Raw genomic sequence first — 21,161 nt, 5'->3', positions numbered from 1 at the left:
TTAAAATAACAATTAAAAATTGTATTAATTGGATTACATTAATCATCACCCAAATATTTGGCATCTGATCTCACAGCAAACTTTCACTTTATCACTAACTAAACATCTAAACAATGAAAATAACAATAAGAGTAGATACGTTTACATTAATGATAATTTTTGCAATAACAAATATACTAAAATAATGGATTATAAGTATGACGAAAAATAAACACTAAATTCCTATAAAAGAAGAAAAAATATTTTTAAATACAGTTCACTTTTGTTAGGTAATTAAAAATAATAATGTTTATCAAAAGTATTTATTTTTATATTTTGATCCTTTCCTTCGTATTTATTCAAGGTAAATTATTTTTTACTTGAAAGAAAATCACTATTATTTTCTGATTAATTTCATCTCTTCTCTCAATAAAAAACCTGTGTGGGACTTATGAAGCCTCGTTGCTAAGCAACGGTTGCTAGGGGCGTTGCTAAAGTTTCCGTTACCTAGCAGCCGTAGTAACGCCTCTAATAGTTTCTAGGGGCGTTACTTAAGTTGCTAAGCAACAATTGCTGGGAGCGTTGCTAGGTAACGATTTTAAGGGGCGTTGCTAAAGGAGGGGGAAAGAAGACATTTTGGATATACTAGCTTATTTTGGATATAATTATTCATTATCCATTCTAGTAATTGTAGAAAGTAAATATTACTTAATAAAATTAGTCATTGGAATCGCCTTAGGGTTAAATAAATTTTTTTTTTATCACAGACACCTACGGGAGATGCCCTAACAAGATATCAGGTGGCACAAGAACTTCCATACAAGAACATCCATCAATAGCATCAATTCGGTTCTTCGGTCAACATATCTGCGGAGGAGTTCTCATAACAACCAGACACATATTAACCGCAGGCCACTGTCTGTCTGATGATGATCAGTTCGGACAAGGAATCGTGCGCTACCCGAAGTTCGGAATAACGGTGGCGTCAGGAACTAACAACTGTTACCATCCTGCAAACGTTCATAAAATAAAGAGCTTTACAATCCACCCGCAGTACCAAGGGTCCTTGACTAATTATGTCAATGATATTGCCATTATTGAGGTAAGAATTTTTAGTAATAGTAATTACTAATTATTAATCAAGATGAGTGGATAGACTAATCCAACCTAAATTTTAACTTTGCAGTTGGAATACGTTATAAAGCCCGACGAAACCCAAAAAATTGCAAAGCTTCCTCGTGAGAACACACCACCAAATGTTAACGCCGCTGTTGTTGGATGGGGGACATCTGACGAGAAAGAAGAAAGATTGTCGGAGTTTTTGAAGAAAGCTAACGTTGTTACCATTGACAATCTTGAGTGTCAATACAAGCTACGAAATTTTATTCATGCGGGACAACTTTGTGCGGTACAACCTTGGGGTGTCGGTTTTTGCTATGTAAGTTTACTTTCAAAATATTTTATTAGGTGTGTTATTCCAATTAATTTCAATGATGGCGAAGAACTAATATTACTTAGATTAATACATGTATAATTACCCAAAAAAATTCTGGAATTCCCTACCACATAGTTTTTAAGAAATCATTGATAAACTAGTAAAGTAAACAAATAAAGTCTTGCGTGGAAGTAAGTGAACAATAGTCCGTGAGAGAGGCGACACTAGCGAATGAAAAAGACAGCAGTAGCATAAACTACACTGATAAAAAAACAATCTTGATTCAAGAAACTTTTTTTCTTCAAAATTTGAACTCTTGAAACTAGATATAGATATATTTCTTTCAAGAATTTTTGTTTCTTGGTTCACGATAGGCGATAACATTGATTCAAGATGTTACCGACTTGTGTTAAGAATGGCTTTTTTTTTTGAGTCATTAATTTACTTATTTCCAAGAAATAATTTTTTTTCGGAATAACAATTAAAGACTATTTAGTTTTTGAAATATACTTTGATGAATTATTTTAAGTTTTTTAAACGATAATGTTATTTTGGTTGAAAAACTAAATGTATCGATTGAAGATAATATAGCTCTTAAGCCAAGAAAATCTAAATCAAGACAAGAAATTCTTGAAGCAAAATAATCATTTGTCTTACAAAATAAATTCTTAGATCAAGAAAATATCTCTTGAGTCAACATAAATTTTCTATCAGTGTATAGGTTGAGAAAGAACAACCTTAATTGGCACTGAGAATGTTGTTCATACGGCCGTTTTGGAGTTGTGTTGGTTCAGAACTTGCCTTAATTAAACCTAGGCGGCACTGGAGCGAGCCTCAGAGAACTGAAAGATATCAGTGAGAAAAATCATGTGAAAAATCTTATTCAGCTTGCTAGGGATCGAACCCGGGCCTTGCCACTTGAGTTGTACGAACGGACCAACGCATTGAACTACTCGGCCAACATCGAGGGCTCTTTAACAAATATGTCGGCGCCCTGCCCTGATTCAGAAAGATGATTTGAAATGATTACCTCCATGTTAATTATATATTTATATAGTGTTAAAATCCGATGCTTTTAAATCATTTCAAATTAGATTTTTTAATCAGGGAGGTTAAGAATACTGATTAAAAAGAATTAAAATTCTCAAAGACAGTGCCGTGAATTGATCAGAAATTTTGGTGGTGAATCCACTCTTATAATTTAGATGAAAAATATGAAAATATATCATGTAAGCAAACTATTCGTAACCTGATTGGTCAAATATATCATAAGCATGAAAATATATGCAAACTCTATAGTCAAGGCGCGCGCAAATTTGAATTCTAGTTATGAATATATTTATCTTTCGATAAAAAAAATTCTACAAGTTTCTTGAAATATGCTTTTCACGGAGGTACTACCTTAATTATTGAGGTAATTAATTTATAATATTTCAGGGTGACAGTGGCGGCCCCTTGTACAGTAGAAACGGAGAATGCTTGGGTATCGTATCAATGTCCTTCGAATGCGGGAAAGGAACACCAGATGTCTACACTCGCGTTTTTCACTACCTCCAGTGGATCAAAGCCACCATTCAATATTCTTCTCATCCCCTGATAGCCACCTTACCTATAACTTACTATCAATCTACGTCCGCAATTTGAAGCAAACTTGACGGAAAAAGTTGGCAAAGCGAGCGATTACCTATTAGTTACCTATAACTTACTCTGCAAATAGACATCAAAACTTGCTGTACAAGTATTTCCTTCAAATTTTACCCTGATTAAAAATATTGATTGAAAAGTATTGGGAATCAGTCACCCTATGTGAACTGTATATCTATATATACATGAAAAAGAATTGAAATTATTCAAAAGTATTCTAATTTCATCATTTTCAATCCTTTTCAATCAATATTTTTAACCAGGGTAGTAAAGTTGAAAGGAAATTTAACTACAAGTTTAATTGTTAACTTGTATTCAAGTTGCGACCGTAGATTTCCGTCAATTTGCTTACAACTGTTGTTGAGAGAAGAATTATCGCCAACTTGATGTATAAATTAACCATAACTGCTGGAAGTCAGCACTTACTAAGAAAGCGCTGGCTATCAGGGTCCCAATTAATAAAATTGAGATGAAATATATATATGAAGACAATTTATTAGTAACGTGATTGGTCAAATTAATCACAAGGAGGAAAATTTGATTTTTAGCATAATATAGAACGTTGATTAAATCTAAAAATAATAAAATTCTTATCTATACACTGGCTTACTGAGTTAACTTTCACTGACCTTCAATTGCCTGAATTTATCTCTTATTTGGCAAATAAATTACTTTTCTAGGTTATCAGTAGGCAAATACGGATTGACGGCATTAATAATTTGAATTAATTGTCCAGATTTGCGTCCAAAGTCTTTAATCTGAGTTATTATCCCGAAGTCCTAAAAATAGTTATTTGTTCAAGATTTATGTTATATATTTGTAAAGTATTTGCCAACCTATATATTACATTACATTAAGTAATATATTAAATATAAATAGACTTTCATTGTTTGAAATTATGATAATGAATCGCTTATTAACCTTTGGTTTGCAAAATTTCATAGTTTTCGAGTTTTTAACACCAAATCGGAGATGTCGATAGTGACGGGAACTAGTAACTACAAATACCCAAAATATATAAGTGGAATTGAGAGAATAGATATCCATCCAGGTTTTACAGGAGATCTGCCGGATTTTTTGTATGATATAGCAATAGTAACGGTGAGTATTAAGATTTATTATTCAAAGCGTTGTTACTTAACATAAAATCGGATAAATTTCAGCTGGCGTATGAAATAACTATTGACGAAACACAAAAAGTCGTTGGACTGCCATCTTCTGACGTAAATGTGGGCATTTACGGAACATCGTTAGGGTGGGGATATACGTCGCACGGTTCTGGCGTCATTTCAGATGTCCTGAAGATGACGCCAATGATGACCTTGAACAACCATGAGTGCAATCAAAGAATTCCAACGAAGATTTACGAGGGTCAGTTTTGCGGGTTTTACAGTCAGAGAACTGGAATTTGTCATGTAAGATGTTTTTATGGTTGAAGGTTATTGTTAGTTTTAAGTAGAAGATTATGATCCACTTTTATATAATTTAGATGAAAAATATGAAAATATATCATGTAAGCAAACTATTCGTTACGTGATTGGTCAAATATATCAAAGCATTAAAATATATGCAAATTCTAAATTCATGCGCGCGCAAATTTGAATTCTAGTGAGAGTATATAATGGAATTCGGTTTCAGGGTGACAGTGGCGGACCTATGATCTACAACAATGAAGTAATAGGTGTTATTTCAGTGAGCTGGAGGTGTGGTGCAGGATATCCGGATGTTTACACTCGTGTTTACGCCTACTTCCCGTGGATTTATGGGATCATCGGGAGGTATTGATGACTTTTGATGGTTATTGGCTACTGAAATATTGGATTTTAAGTGTATTTTTCTAGGTTATATCGAACATTAGGTTATGTAATATTATAAGAGTATTAAATAAAAATAATATGAAAGAAATGATTTGTGTTATTATTATTGATTGCACACCTTATAATGCAAAGCAGTTGAGGTAGCGCTCTACTCTCGCTTTCTCAAAACCAAACAATTTTCTGAAGTGAAAATGTCAAATGACAAAAAAATCACTGAAAATATTCTGTTTATTATTACTTGAAATTTTCCTGTTTAAAAATATTGATTGAAAAGAATTAAAAATGATGAAATACGAATTCTTTTCAATAATTTCAATTCTTTTGTTTGTATGAATAGATAAACAGTTTGCATGGAGTTACCGCTTCTCAATTCTTTTCAATCAGTATTTTTAACCAGGGTTAAATTTCTGACTGTACAAAGGTGTTCATTAATACTAAAGTTTTTTTTGTATCATCCAAAAAAATTTTCGGAAAGTGTCCAATCGAGAGTTAAGTTTTCCAGTTATTACGAGACGGAAATAGTATATTACATACCTAGGCCAGTAAAATAAGGAAAGTCTCAGATCACATGTAATTGTTGGCAGAGGAGAAGCCGAGAAAAAATTTTTCTATCAATGACGATTCGAATTTTGTTTTTTCGGTTTAATAATTTTCTGATAAAAAAAATTTATTAGAATTGTCAATATTTTTTTTCGGAATGTGTCCAATCGAATTTTGTCTTTTCGAATCATTACTAGTCGAAAAAAAATTTTTCGATAAATAACAGCACGTTTTGTGTCTTCTATCAAATACCCTCACACGCGTAAATAAATTACTCTATAGATTAAATAACAAAGACATGCTAAAATTAACGTCCTTTCACAGATTTATGCAATAAACAATAAAATTATAATGCTCCATTTACTAAATCATAATAATGTTCAATGCAATCACCAAATTGTGTCACCAACTGATAACAGATTTAAAATGCATAAAAGTCGTTAAGAGTACATTGTTACCTCAGTATTTCCAAAATGAATCGCTTTATCCATATCGTTTTTATCCTTGCGATTTTTCTACCTCTCGGTAAGCAATTCTGATTAAAAGATCTAATTTAAAATGTTTCAATTTATAATTTTAAGATTTTTTAATGAAAAAAATTAACTTGCACTTTCTTAATACTAAAGAAGAAGACTATTAACACTTTTTTGAACTTCTGGACCAGGAATCGACGGTAAACGTCCAAAAAAAATAGTCGGTGGAACTTTCGCCAAGATCAATGATTTCCCGTTCATAGTTTCCATCCAAAACTGGGGTAATCATTTCTGTGGCGGAGCCTTGGTATCAAAGAAACACGTTCTGACAGCAGCACACTGTCTTAGTACCCAAGACCAGAGAACCAAGACCATGAGAATCTTCGACAAAAATGCGTTTAGAATCGCTGCTGGAAGCAGTAGTTCCAAGCATCTTAATCGAGTCTACGAAGTCGAGAAGATAGACGTCCATCCTGCGTATACCGGAGAGTCGCCGCTAGTTATGCACGATCTTGGAATCATGACGGTGAGTATTGGCGAATTCGATGATTATCTTGGTGATTTGATCATGAACAGTGACGATTAAATGTGACAATGATTAGATGAGAGAAGAAGCTGTTCTAGATGCTACAGTGCAGGTCATAAACCTGCCAACTAACTACTGCGACGCCGGGCAACTCGCAACAGTTCTCGGGTGGGGATACTTGAAAGACAAAAGTGGTGCCACCTCTGAGTGGCTGCAAAAAGCACCTGTTCTGACTCTGAGTAATGAAGATTGTCTGCAGAGACTTCCTTATCCCATTGCGCAGGATCATATTTGTGGGTGGTACGGTGAAGGTGTTGGATTTTGTGACGTAAGTTTTGTGATTTGAGGCTTTTTTGCGGCTTTCGCAAGACTTTGAAAATTCTGTTTATGGGTATTGCTTCAGATATTTGTGACAGAATTAAATTGTTAGGATCTGCTGTTAATTTCTCGAACGAAACTTACCTCAAGCATATTTTCAGGGTGACAGTGGAGGACCTTTACTGCTCAATGGAGAGATAGTTGGTGTCGTCTCCATGGGTTACGACTGTGGATCTGGACTTCCTGATATCTACACCCGGGTGTACTCTTACTTACCTTGGATCAAAAGAGTGATTCGCAAAACGTATCATTGAGAGCATTGAATCAAATTAGTCATAAATAAATAACAGTGTAGTTGAAATGAATAATATTTTATTTAGAAACAAGCATACAAAGGCCTTTGATTATTTACGTGGTTGGATATCCAACCAAAACCCGCCATCGGCGATCAGGTTGAAGCTCCTCTTACTGAGTCTCATCGGCAAAATCATTTTACTGGAAAGAGTGATGTTGCACTTAGCAAGAAGGTAGAAGAACAGTACCTTGATTTCCAGAAGCGCGAACCGGTTTCCGATGCACATCCGGGGCCCAACACCAAAGGGCATGTAGGCAGATTGATTGAAGGTGTCTTTTGCATCATCCATAAATCGCTCCGGTTCAAATTTATCCGGGTTAGGGAAGTATTGCGGGTCTCGATGGATTGCATAAGTAGGAATCCAAATACTATCTCCAGGATTTAGCATCAGAGGTTTGGCTTCAGGTACAGTTGGTGGTAGTTCATAGCTTTTTGTGCAGATCCGGTCAATGATTACACCAATCGAATGAAGGCGCAGAGTTTCATTAACGATAGCGTCAAGGTAATGCATTCCGTTGATTGACTCGTAACTGGGGCTCCCATTGTCCTTTTCAAGCACTTGGTCTATTTCTTCCTGGAGCTTCTTTTGGACATCAGAGTTGCTCGCTATTTCGTGGGCCATGAAGCACATCGTGGTCGCTGTGGTATCAAATCCACCGAAGAAGAAGATGAAGGCTTGCGAAGTCATACTTTCAATGCTGAGTTCTGGAGTCTTGGATCCAGGTTTATTGCCGCGGGTCTCCATCATTAGTTGGATCATGTCCGGTCGGGTGATTCCTTGAGCGTCTCTGGCGGCAATCGTGTCTTTAACTAGCTCGTAGAAGAATTCTTCGCATTTAGTATCGATCAACTTCATGCGGAACAGTTTTGTTATCAGCGGAAACGAGCGAATCAGAAAGAACTTGAGCGACTTGAGGCCTTCGAAGGTAGTGGCTTGTCGACCCAGGATGTAGAAGTCGTTGTCGGGGTTTTTCATCGAGTCCACTGCTATTCCAAATGCACAGGTGGCAATGGCGTCATTGGTGTAACGCGTAAAGATGTCTTTAGAATTAAACCCATTAGCTCCATTTTTAACTTGCTTCACCAGAGCATCAGTAAAAATGTTGGCACACTCTGACATCAGCTTGAACATGCCCTTCATCTTGCTGGACGTAAATGCAGGCGTCAGGAGGGTTCGAATCTCCCGCCACCTGTCACCACGAAGAGAAAACAAGTTGTTTCCGAACAAAGGTTCAATTTCAGGATCAGTGAATCCTCGGTGGTCTATGAAGTGATCGAAATGCTTCACTGTGATGCTCTTTATCAAGTCTAAATCTCTGATCATCGTCACTGGCATGGCAAAATCATAGAACCCAACGTACTTAGGCTCCTTGAACATGTTGTAGATGTTCGAAATGTGCCCTACGAATGTGTCTCTTTGGAAAATCAGCGGGGCCATATTTCCGAAAACTGCCAATCGTTTAGGATGAGGAATTCCATATTTGTCAAAGTAGTTCTCACGGGAGAATAAATAGTAAACAACAATCAGCCCAGCTAAAACAGCTAGAACCGTTGCTAACGACACTTCCAACATGTTAAGCACTTATTGATACTGACTCGCGCGATCATCGAGTAATAACTGGTAGTACTTATCATTTTGCAGCAGTGGGAATGAGTGACCTTGCATCAAGAGTTATTGCAAGTCATCCCACTTGAAATGCTCAATTGCATCAGACGCGGTAATCTTCGTTCTGCATGTTTATTTTGATTGATTATTTTTCATGCTAATTAAACGTGAATAGCATACGAAGTGCTGACGTCTAAATAATTCATATTATGTTAATTTCCATTTTTTAACTACTGCTAATGTTAGTAAAAATTAATCTCGAAAGGATAATAAAATGCAACCCATTTTTTGGTAGCCAATAGATATCGTGCGATGCACTTGACACCCGATTAAACAATCACTCTCGGGTGTATCTCCAGCCAGAATCCCCCCTCTGCTATTAAAGTCAAACTGGTTTTGCTCAGTCGCATCGGCATGATCATCTTATCAGAAATCTTGATGCTACACTTTGCAAGGACGTGAAAGAACATGACCTTCATCTCAAGAAGCGCGAAGCGGTTCCCGATGCACATTCGTGGGCAGATTCCAAAAGGCATGTAGGCCGAATGATTAATGCTATCCTTATCCATGAATCTTTCTGGATCAAACATTTCAGGATCCGGAAAGTGCTGGTCACTTCGATGAATCGCCCAGGTTGGGATCCACAAAGAGTCCCCAGGTTTCATCACCAGAGGTTGCAACCCCGGCAAGGCTGGTGGCAGTTCGAAGCTCTTGGTGCAAATCCTGTTGGCCGCAACCTGGATAGGATATTTCCTAAGGGTTTCGCTGATAACAGCATCAAGGTATTGCATTCCGTTGATGGCTTCGTAACTAGGATCTCCATTGTTTTCGTTCAGAACCTGGTCGATCTCTTCTTGGAGCCTCTTCTGGACCTTGGGGTTCACTGCAATTTCATGGGCCGCGAAGCACATGGTCGTCGAAGTAGAATCGAAACCTCCGAAGAAAAAAATAAAGGCCTGGGAAGTCATGCTCTCGATACTGAGTTCCGGATTCTTGGATCCTGGATCATTTCCACGGGTTTCCATCATCAGTTGGATCATGTTTGGTCTGTAGATCCCCCTTTCGTTTCTGGTTTTAATCGTCTCTCTCACCAGGTCGTAGAAGAAGGTTTCTACGTCCCTTACGTCGTTTCTACGTCGCTTTCAATGACTTTCACACGAAATATCTTCGCTAGCCATGGAAAGGAATTTGACAGGAAGAACTTCAGCCCTTTTATACCATCAAAACTGGTTCCTTTCTTCCCAAAAACGTAGAAATCGTTCTCTGAATTAGCCATCGAGTCCACGGAGACTCCAAAAGCACAAGTAGCAATCACATCATTGGTATACCGGGTGAAGATATCTTTAGAGTTAAAGTCAATGGACCCCTTTCGTGATTGATTGACCAAGTAATCGGAGAAAGTCCTTGCGTATTCTGACATCAGCACGAACATCCCCTTCATTTTGCTGGATGTAAACGCTGGGCTTAGCAGAGCTCTGACCTTCCGCCACTGTTCGCCGTGAAGGGAAAAGAGGTTGCTGCCAATCAAAGCTTCTCTTTCAGGATCCATTACAGTACGGTGGTCAACAAAGTGGTCAAAGTGCTTCACCGTGATGTCTTTTATCAGCTCCAGGTCCTTGATCATTAACACAGGGACTGTGAACTCGAATATCCCGACGTATTTAGCTTCCGAGTTGCAATTGTATACTTCGGTAATTACATCAACGCCGGTTGATTTTCGAAATATGACTTTCCACATGTTTCCTAGCAAAGGAAAAGGGGTCTTGTAGGGAATTCCAAGTTTTGCGAAATAGTTTTTCCGAAAAAATAAAAAGTATATTACGAAAACACACGCGATTGTTAAAATTAGATACATTTTTACGTTTTCAGTTTAAATAATCGGTTATTTGCTAACGTTAAACTATAACTGAGATAAATAGCGGTTTAGTAGTCGACCTTGACAGCATGTGGATGTGTAATATTTACTGCGCATTAGACTGTGTCAAGTGTGAGTCATTACGTCAGAAACCTTGACATTCATCAATTGAGATACTTGCCTCGTCTGAGCAATTACAGTGGAAATAGAACTCCTGTAAATTCGTTCAACTCCTACTTTATAAGTTCGACTTCTCCCACTCTGTTGTAGAGGGGAAAGATGCTGCTCCTTCTACGCAAAAGTGTGAGCGAGAAGAAACATTGCCCTTCTCTTTTATTTAATGAAGATTATAGTGAAGGAGGTGCTCTGTAAATTCTAATTATTGTTACCGAATCTTTTGTAACGGTTTGATTTCGCTATAGAAGGTCAAACGTATCTGGACTACAAGATAATTTTTTTGATTAATAGGTTTGTTTTTATAAAAAAAATTACTCGATAACAACATGTGTACAAAAATATATATTTTTTTATTGCTTACATCAACCTTAATTGATAATTGGTTAGAAAATTATGCTATAATCATAATTATTTATTTTTTTTTACAACTTTTTTTACTGCGATGATTAGTTTAACCTTCTACTGCAACTTTTTTGTACAGAAGGTTGAAACTTATTGCGTACATAAGAATTAAATTAAAAAATCGAATGCTGAAGTGATTATTATCATTTTTTACAAAAGCACTTATAAATTAGTTAAAAACTTGATAGTCTCTAACATCATTAAGATATTTGATTAACACACCGAACAAACACCGATTCCTACACCTTAATGCACCAACGCTTGAACTTCACTAACTACACACCTTTCCTGGCGAGAATCTCCAGCCAAAATCCTCCTTCAGCAGTAACAGCGACAGAACTCGAAGATATCTTCATCGGCAATTTCATCCTTTTAGCAGGCTTGATAGAGCACTTGGCCAAGAGATGGAAGATAAGAACCTTCGTTTCCAAAATGGCAAACCTGTTCCCAATGCACATCCTGGGTCCAACTCCAAAGGGAAAGTACGCCGGACTGTGAAGCGCTTCCTTATCCCCCAAGAATCTTTCAGGATCGAACTTTTCCGGATCAGGAAAGTACTTGGGGTTTCTGTGAACTGCCCACATGGGAAGGATCAACACGTCTCCTTCCTTGACCATGTAAGGCTTGGCCCCCGGAACAGCAGGAGGCAGTTCGAAATCCTTGGTACACACGCGATCTACCTGTACGGCAGCTGGATAAAGTCTCAGAGCTTCGTAGACGACTGCTTCAAGATACTGCATTCCGTTGATAGCTTCGTAGCTTGGATCCCCATCGCTTTTCTCCAGAACCTCGTCGATTTCTTCCTGGATCCTCTTCTGGACCTCAGTATTCACTGCAATCTCGTGAGCGGCGAAGCTCATCAAGGTCGAGGTGGTGTCGAAGCCCGCGAAGAAGAAAATGAAGGCCTGGGACGTCATTTTCTCAATTGACAGCTCTGGCTTCTTGGACCCTGGCTCCTGTTTCCGGGTCTCCATCATCAGCTGGATCATGTCCGGTCGGTAGATATTCTTCTCGTCTCTCGTTGTGATAGTGTCACGGACCAGGTTCAGAAAGAACGAATCCGCTTCTTTATCGAAGAGCTTCAAGCGAAGAAACTTGGCCAGCTTCGGGGAGCTCATCGCGATAACGAACTTCAGTATCTGGATTCCTTCGAAGTTGGTGGCTTTTCGGCCCAGGACGTAGAAGTCGTTCGTCGGGTTCTTCATTGAATCTACGGCAACTCCAAATGCACAAGTTGCGATGGTGTCGTTGGTATAGCGGCTGAAGATGTCCTTTGAGTTAAACTCGTTGGTCTTTTGAATCTGTTCCAACAACGACTCGGTGAAATTGTTCGCGCACTCAGACATCAGCTTGAACATAGCCCGCATCTTCGCAGAAGTAAAAGCAGGAGTCAGCAGCGTCCTGATTTCCCGCCACTTATCGCCTTTTAAAGCAAACAAGTTGTTGCTGAACAGAGGTTCCATTTCAGGGTCGCCAAAGCTACGGTGGTCCACGAAGTGCTCGAAATTCTTCACTGTGATGCTCTTTAGAAGTTCAGGGTCACGGATCATGATGACAGGCTTGGAGAACTCGTGGTAGCCGATGTACTTTGCGGTATCATCATGCCTATAAACCTTCAGAGTTTGGTTGATGATCGAGAGTCTCTTCAGCACAACCTGCACGACGTCGTAGAAGATAGAATGTTTTGGAACAAAGGGCATTCCATATTTCGCGAAATTTCTTTCTTTTGATAAAACGTAGCTCAGCAAGAACAGCAAGCCGATTATGCTGCCCAGAATTATTGTCCATGATATATCCATTCTTATGCGGTATTATCACAAAGAAGAACTGTGATGTACTGGAGTTTGCAGTTGTAATTCATTGACAGTCTCCCACTTTGCACTTAGGAGTAATCGACTGCAAGATGACATCAGCGCAATTTTTTTTTCACAATGATCCAAGATACATTAATACACCAGTCTGATTTTTGCTTTAGATGAGAGTTTGCTTATCACTTCTATGGAGAAAGTATTACCCATTGTTATCATGGTAATTTAGAGTACTGATAGTAAGATTCAATAAAAAAATTGATTTTTGTTGTTGTTATCAGTAGCAATCAGTTGTTATGATGACATAATTACATTTGGCATCGTATGCTTGATATAGTTGTCGCAACCGGAGAGTGTAGCTCGGGTATTTTCGGAATGTCTCCCCTCTTCTCACACAAACGTTATTGCGCATGCTCGAGTTGAAAGAGTCCCAAGCTCGTATTATTACGCGCGCGGCAAATTTGAATTTGTTTTAATTTAATATTTTTCGGCTCCAGAGAGCGCTCAAAGCTAATTTTAATTTTAACCGCTAAGATTTAAGTTTATTTTCTAAATCATTTAAAGCTGTAATAATATACAATTCTTTATTCCTATTAAAAATAAACGACTATTTGTCTTTTTTTTTATTAACATATAATTAATAATTATAACAACAAAAAGTAATTAAAAATTAAAATATAAACAAATTTATATTTTAATTTATAAAATATTTCAATTTATATTGAGTTAATCTTAAAACAGATTAAAATGACGGAATTTAATAAAATTGAAAAAAGAAACAAGCAGAAAAATTCACGACAGCAAAAGAAATATCATTTTTATTTTCATTTTATTTAAAATTTATTAAATACCGTTATTAAACCACAGTTTAAAGAAGTTTTTAGACTACAAAAATTTTATTTTTCATAATAAAAGCCAATTAAAACCAAAAACAATATGTAACAGTTTTACCTGCTCAGGTTGGCTCCTAATCAATTTATAAATAAACTAAAAATTTAACAAGAATTATTAGGGCGCCACCAGGATTTTTATCACCGTTCCTGGAACCGGTCCAGAGCTGAGAGTTCCTATCTTAGGCTAGAGAGAGTGGAGGAAGGTGCTGTTGAATAATAAATGATTAATTAACAAAATTGGCCAATATTTATTAACAATAAAAACTTAACAGTATCTTGACTTATAAAAAATTAACAAAGTTTCACTCACTCACTCACACTATCTACAACAATGTACTTATTCTCGACGAGCCCCTTTCGGCGTCTACCCGTACAATTTATTAACTGACCAAATTAACTAAACTGACTAAACTATTTAATCACCCGTACAGAGACCAATCGTATGCAGGGATCGTTGACTCGGCTCACAGGAGTAACAGTCCAGTGACCAAACGTAGACGTACATACTCTGCAACTCACACATAACCCACACTTATCTCACACTGACACTACTGATTTGACTTTATTTAAAAATTTAATAATTGATGATAATTAATTTTGTTTTGAACTTAAAATTGAGCCATTAAAATATTCAATCATTAGAACTGATAAAACAATATTTTTCAATTAACAATCAAATTCCAAATAACTTGAACTAACCCTGATTAAAAAAAAGTATTGTGACAAAGAAAAAAGTATTGAAAAGTATTGGTTTTCTAGTCAAACCAATACTTTTTTCTTTGTCTCAATACTTTTTTTTTATTCAGGGAACATTCAACTTCCAAATTCCGATTGCTAATTTTAATTCTGTATTAAATATATTAAAATAGATTAAAATTATAAGATTAGATTAAAATTCCTGACTAATTTCTTGTCGTGGTCTTAATATGACAACAATAAATAATTAAAACAAAAGGTCTTGATGTCTTGAATTAATCAATGAAAATATGTGGACAGAGGTCTTAATAATCTGCCGACATAAAATTATTCTAACAGTGAATTATTCTTAATAATTAATTTAATCTCAATAATAATTTTTAATGATAAAATTCAAAATTATCAATATAAAATCAACGACGAGAATTAATTAATTATAACCAAATTTACCAGTGAAAACTTTCAACATAAAATAGCTAAATTCCTGGACTTAATGTCCACAATTTATGTAAATCTACGGACTTAAGCCCAAATTAATTAATCTTCACGTGATAAAAAATATTTCACAATATAAAATAATTTCACAAAATAAATAATTCTTAATAAAATTTTCGATAATTTCCATATAATTTTATAAATTGTAAAAATCGACAAAAGTCGAAACATTCAAATTTCTTAGCTAGAACATTCGCTAGTTTGGTTGTCGTTGACCTTGGGTATTTGAAATTTACTGCGACGCAAAATATATCGACGCTCGACCAAAAATTCCACGAGTACAAATGCTTGTCAACTATTTTTCAAGCACAAAATTAATCATTTTCTCTGAATTAATTGTTGTAAAATTATAACGATTAAATAAACGAATTTTTCAGATGTTAATTAATTATTTGATTAATTTTTGTTTATTAAGAATTTCTCGCGAAGAGTGTTGAAATTTATTCCGCAAGGTCGATTGAGTGACTTTCGGGTATAAGCCCCCAGGAAAATCACTCAGGAATTAAGGGCTGGCCGCAACGAGCTATATGACCGGCCTCCTCCTCTAAAAATTTAAAAGCCGTATAGATGTCGTACTGACGCTGGCTTGTAAAAGATCGGCCACGTTTGTCACCTAAATCGGTGTACCATGGTTTCCGATCTGCTCGCTTCCTCGGAGACTTATCACTCCGGATTCTTCGCATTTTCTCTAAAAATTTTATAAAATTTCACACTGAGAGCTTTGATGTCACTGAAAATAACAGACATCTGTCAATTATTTGAATTTCTTTAGCAACAACATTATCATAAAAAAAATTGTAATAAAAAATTTTCACGACTAAAAATTAGAATAAGTAAAAAGTGAAAATCTTTAAAAAATAAAATTTTTTCAACAATTAGTACTTTTTTTTTTAATTTTTACTTGTTATAAAAATCTAAAAAGTAGTACGATGTCTGTTAAATTCAATAGCATAAAATAATTACATGTGCATTTTTTTAATTTTTTATAATTTACGTGAAATAATAATGATGCTGAGATTGAGTGACATCCGATTATTTCTAGAATTGTTATAACAAATAAATTTTAACAAGAAAAAATCATTTAAAAAATTCAATCTTTAAATGTTTTAAAAAATTGAAAATGCAATTTTTAAAATTACATTTTTATCGAAGTAATTTTCAAGAAAAATGAAAAAATTGTCAAGTGTCTGTTGATTTCAGTGTCATGAAATAATATATAATGGAAACATTGTCAGATGCTTGGTGCCCTGATTAAAAATACTGATTGAAAAGAATTGAGAAGCGATCACTCCATGCAAACTGTATATCTTTATGTACATCTATATGTACAAACAAAAGAATGGAAATTATTGGAGAGAATTCGAATTTCATCATTTTTAATTCTTTTCAATCAATATTTTTAAACAGAGTAATTTTAGTAATTACAAACGATCACAAGTCATAATTATTACTTGTGAGTTTACGTGAAAACTACGTATTTTTTTGTAAAATTTACAGATAAATTCTATGAAATCTCCCTGATTAAAAAAAAAGTACTAAGTCTAAAAAAAAAGTATTGGTTTTCTAGTTAATCCGATACTTTTCAATACTTTTTTCTTTGCCTCAATACTTTTTTTTATTCAGGGCTATAAGAATATTATGTGATCGTTGCAAAGTAACTTCTTGAATTAAAATTATGTTTGATTAATCTGTTAATAGTAAATTTTAAATTTTTATCATATGTGAACAAATTTTTTTTTTTACTGATTATAAAAAAATAATTTGTCTTAAAGTACACTGTAAAAAATTAGAAAAATTAAAATTTTTAAAAAATTCAAAACCGTGATATAAATTAGTTTGCAATGATGCTGATTCAAGTAATGCTTTTTAATTCATTACAATAAATTTCCAGTAATAATAACAGAAATTTACCACATAAAAATAACATATTAAGTTCTGTAAATATTACATGAGTCGACTTATAGATAGAATTTTGTCAATTTTACAAACTTTTCTATAAATTTTACAACGTATTTTTTCCGTGTACTGAAATCAGCAGACATTTGACAATTTTTTTGTTTTTATTCCAAATCCATTATGAAAAAAATTTTATTAGTTTTTGGTTATAAAAATTTTAATTTTGCAATTGCTGGATGTCTGTTAATTTCGGTATATATAATAATTTATTGTTTCTTTTACTAAAACTATAAAATTACCTCTCGCCATTGTAATGAAGTGAAGATTTATGAACAATATTATTAATTTGTTGACACTTTTAACTTGACGTACAATTATGAATTCGCGTTGATCGCTAAGGACAAAGGAATGACGGCTTTTTGGTTTTTCTACCTGAGCGTCTTTACTATTATGATTATCCATTTTTATTATTATTATTTTAATTTTTGTTGTGAGCAAAAGATAAGCTACCATTTGTCGATAAAAAAGGAGCACGCTCGTATTCGAACCACTAGAATTGAGCACTACTTTCTAGTGGCGTATTTGTAACTAAAACCGCGTTGCACATTATTGGGTGGAGAGGGGATGAAAGTCGAAAATATCCGAGCTACACTCTCTGGTTGCGACAACTATATGATAAGTGGGTTGGCGAGATCACGACGTAATATTGAAACGGAGTAGATAGTTCTCTATATTCTGTAACTAACTATGATGTAAAAATGTTATCATCTTACATAAAGTGGGCATCGTAAGTGCTCGCAGTTGACCAGTGACGCTGCGAAGGATCTATAGATCATGATTAGTTGCTGTCGACATTACAAAGCTCTATATAATCAACGGAAGTTATGATCTAAGAGGCGCTGGTAAGGAAGATAGCTAGATGATCTTCTGTAATAATAGTCGTATAGGAAGCAGAAAAGAAAGTTATATTTTTCTTCGCTAATTTTTAGATCGGTTGATAAGCTAAGCTGGTAGATAGGAGGTACGAAGGAGTTTGATGAGTTAATTTGAGTCATATGAAGATTTTTAGATGGTTTGAAAATTGTTTCAGGGAGAGCTGGGTGTTTTTTTGGGATTTTTTTAATTCAGAAAATTTTTTTCACTCAAATCAATTGATGGATCTTAAAGTTGACATCTTGGCGAACATAATGAACTATAAAGAAAGGATTTTTGATGACGGAAACCCTAAAAAAATCAGAATTGAATTTTAAAAATATCATTTTTGCAGAAATATACTATTTTTTTTAAGTAACTTTAGTATTTTGGGATTTTTTCGGGGAAGAAAATTTTTTTGATGAAAATCAATGAATGGACCTTAAAGTAGACATTTCAACGATTAAAAGGAGCTATGATAAAAGTATTTTTGATCACGGGAACAATTAAAAAAAAATTATTGAATTTTTAAAATTTTATTTTGTCCCGTAATTTTGATTATTTGAAAAGTAACTTTCTTATTTCAAGATTTTTTTGGAGTAAAAATTTTTTTTACCAAAAAATTTCTGTAGCTAAAAAATAAAATTGATTAATATTTTCCAAATAAAATTCTTGTCACGACAATGCCGATTTTTTTTAAAAGAAATTTTTTCTCTCACTGCATTTGCACGGTTTTTTTGTTTCTTTTTTTGCACTGGCATGTTTTTTTGGGTTTTCCAAACTTTTATTTCCATCTTAGAATATGATGATAATAATACTGTCCTAAAATAGCCGACTTTCTTGGTAATTATAAAAAATATCGTGGGAATGCGTTAGAAAATGTTTGCGCTAATCATTAATTCAGCAGACAACCCAGCTCGGACATAAAAAATGGCTTACGCATCCAGTGTAAGAGCTAAGAGCCGAGTAGGATCGAGTCTAGTCGGCTAATAGCCGGTTTGATTAAACTTTTTGCGAGGAGTTGACGTTTGATCTCCCATCTGGATGGCGATGTACATTTGTATTTGTACTTATCCTTATTGTAAGCGCAAACAGTTATCTTCCATTTCTGTGAATAACTCCGGACTGGGTTGTAAACGAGTTTCGAGATCCGAGGTTCATCTTCGATTCAAGGATATACTATGCTATTTTTATTCATTTTTACTGCCTAGAAATCAGTTTATTAAATGTTTTTTTCAAATTTCAAAATTAATAAAATAAGAAATGCCATTTTTCTAAAAACAAAATATCTGAAGTATAAAACTAATAGTTTCGTAATTGCACAGAAAAAAAAATTAGAAAAACGGTTGACCCTGAAGGCCATCCCTGCAACTTCGGTTTTGGTGAAATTTGACATAAAATTCAAAAGTTAATAAAGAGAAAAATACTTAAACCAAGAAAATAATTTTCAAGAGTTTCACTATCTTGGATAAAGACGAAAAATTTTTGAATCAAGTAAAATTTATTTAAAGAAAAAAGAAGTTAAAAATGTTTATCATCGAGAAATTCGGAATTTTTTCGGAAAATCTAAAATATAACGATGTAGATAGGTTAGAATAATTTTTTTCTATTTTTTCCCAAAAAGAACATTTAATAAAAAAAATTAAAAAAAAAAAAAGCGTCTCGATATGTCAATTTTTGATGAATTGTTTCGAAATGTAAAGCAAAATTCGAAAAAATTTCCTCAAATTTTTTTTATCACAAACCGACTGTATATCATTGTTTTACTTTTAAATTATCTGAAATTGCTCAAATGAGAAAGTTGTAGTTATGAAATTAATAAATTTAATTTAATTTTTCATGAAAAAAAAATTCCCATGTTACCATTGGAAAAATTACTATATTGTGTATTGTGGATCAGAAAATCCAACAACGCGGGTATAGGGAGGGTGGGGCAAGACGGCCCACCTAAGCCTGTTTTTATTTTTTGTGGCTTTCTACTATCAACTGGATTTACACTCGTCCAACTTTGACTCAATTCACCGGAATTTTTTGAAAGTTCCAAAAAAAATTTTTTTTTTTGGGGCAAGATGGACCACCTCCGAAATATTAGAAAAATAAATTTTTGGTCAATTTTTGAGGTGGGCCGTCTTGCCCAACCCTCCTCTGTACTGTTTTTTTAATTAATTAAATGCACTCAAAATGAATTCTATTTTCTTATTTTATTAAAATTTTTATTATCTTTGAAAAATCTTTAATTCCAGCGAAACGAAGATGTAAATAAAGAAACTAAAATATTTTCCTCCTTTCCCAACTCATAATTTACACAAATACCGGTAATTTACTATTAAAACAGTAAAACGACTTTCTTTAATCAATAAACTTGCGTGGGCAGGAGCCCGGTTTGTATTTCTTAATGTAGGAGCTACGAAAGATTTGAATATTTCGAGTATAAATCTCCTTATTTTTCCTTGCAATCGATAAAATTATTTTAATTTCTCTCCAAAGATTGTATATTCAGAATAGGTGTGAAATAAATGCCTGTCTATAAGCCAATAAACCCCGAAATCCGATTAAGATAGCCTGCTATATATATATATAAATAGTGAAAAAAAATGAGCTGAGATCTTAATCGCTTAAATTCTAGGCCCAGTTTAATATATATAATGTAAACACTGTCCTTTCACTACTACTATGAAATTCCGTATAAATTACGGAAGGGGCGCCAACACGCGCTGCGGTTAAAGAAGAGGGGGGAGGTTAAAGAGGAAAGCGAGGAGTGGGGGAAAGGGTATTCAAAGTAAACTTTCATTCATTCTTTTTTCGAGCTAATAGTATGAGTTAAGTCCCTCTTATTATTTTTTCGGGCCTGTTATGTGATGCCAGATCGTATAAGTATACTTATACTTAGTTACGCTAGTATAGTATGGCGGCAAAAAAATGAGAGCCCGTTTCATTCATTATTATAGTCTTGGGCTTCACATATGCTGATTCTTGATCTCCCACACGCGTTCAGGATTACCCAGCCGAGTATAGTAGTAGTCCCCGCGCCAGCACACAGATGCAATATAAAACTTTTATATGACGAAAGTGTCACGGTTATACATACACTAAGTTGTGTTTGCTTCGTGGATTTATGCCGCGTTTTAGCCCACGAAATGCAGTTTATTCTACTCAAAGATTTTTTTTTTTGTCACCTTTTACTTCCGATACAAGAAATCTGCAAATGTTTTTAAATATTCACCTCTTGAGATGGACACTTAATTATGAAACGAATGAGTGTAATTTTATGGATCTTCATGTGGGCGGATTTGTTCATTGTCATCTACACCCAGTTGTGGGTTTTTATTCCGCT

General features: G+C 34.7%; 4 protein-coding genes across 4 annotated transcripts; 2 read left to right on the top strand and 2 right to left on the bottom strand.

Annotated features, from left to right (window-relative positions):
* Positions 1–736: 736 nt before the first annotated feature.
* LOC141526803 (transmembrane protease serine 9-like) lies at positions 737–7,127 on the top strand (the record flags this gene model as incomplete). The annotated part of the gene is made up of 7 exons (XM_074241909.1): positions 737–1,081; positions 1,166–1,417; positions 2,852–3,034; positions 5,853–5,940; positions 6,080–6,414; positions 6,491–6,742; positions 6,894–7,127. Coding segments are annotated over 7 exons (1,608 nt in total), but the record flags the coding sequence as incomplete, so codon positions are not given.
* LOC141526855 (brachyurin-like) lies at positions 3,061–6,202 on the top strand. The gene is made up of 3 exons (XM_074241997.1): positions 3,061–4,159; positions 4,222–4,473; positions 4,697–6,202. The coding sequence occupies exons 1-3, from the start codon at positions 4,031–4,033 to the stop codon at positions 4,841–4,843; spliced, it is 528 nt and encodes a 175-aa protein (XP_074098098.1). The 5' UTR covers positions 3,061–4,030; the 3' UTR covers positions 4,844–6,202.
* LOC141526802 (uncharacterized) lies at positions 7,088–13,117 on the bottom strand. Its single transcript, XM_074241908.1, has 3 exons — positions 11,404–13,117; positions 11,182–11,255; positions 7,088–8,668 (listed from the first exon to the last, which is right to left on the bottom strand). Exons 1-3 carry the CDS (start codon positions 12,924–12,926, stop codon positions 7,137–7,139), a joined length of 3,129 nt encoding a protein of 1,042 aa, XP_074098009.1. The 5' UTR covers positions 12,927–13,117; the 3' UTR covers positions 7,088–7,136.
* On the bottom strand, positions 8,665–11,402 carry LOC141526838 (cytochrome P450 9e2). The gene is given in 2 exon segments (XM_074241973.1): positions 8,665–9,832; positions 9,835–11,402. Coding segments are annotated over 2 exon segments (1,524 nt in total). The 5' UTR covers positions 10,549–11,402; the 3' UTR covers positions 8,665–9,022.
* Positions 13,118–21,161: the final 8,044 nt, after the last annotated feature.

The sequence above is a fragment of the Cotesia typhae genome, unplaced genomic scaffold (assembly GCF_013202065.1).
Source record: "Cotesia typhae breed Kobodo isofemale line unplaced genomic scaffold, CoteBio_Ctyphae contig_36, whole genome shotgun sequence".
NCBI lineage: Eukaryota > Metazoa > Arthropoda > Insecta > Hymenoptera > Braconidae > Cotesia > Cotesia typhae.
This window is presented reverse-complemented; position numbering and strand designations above follow the sequence as displayed.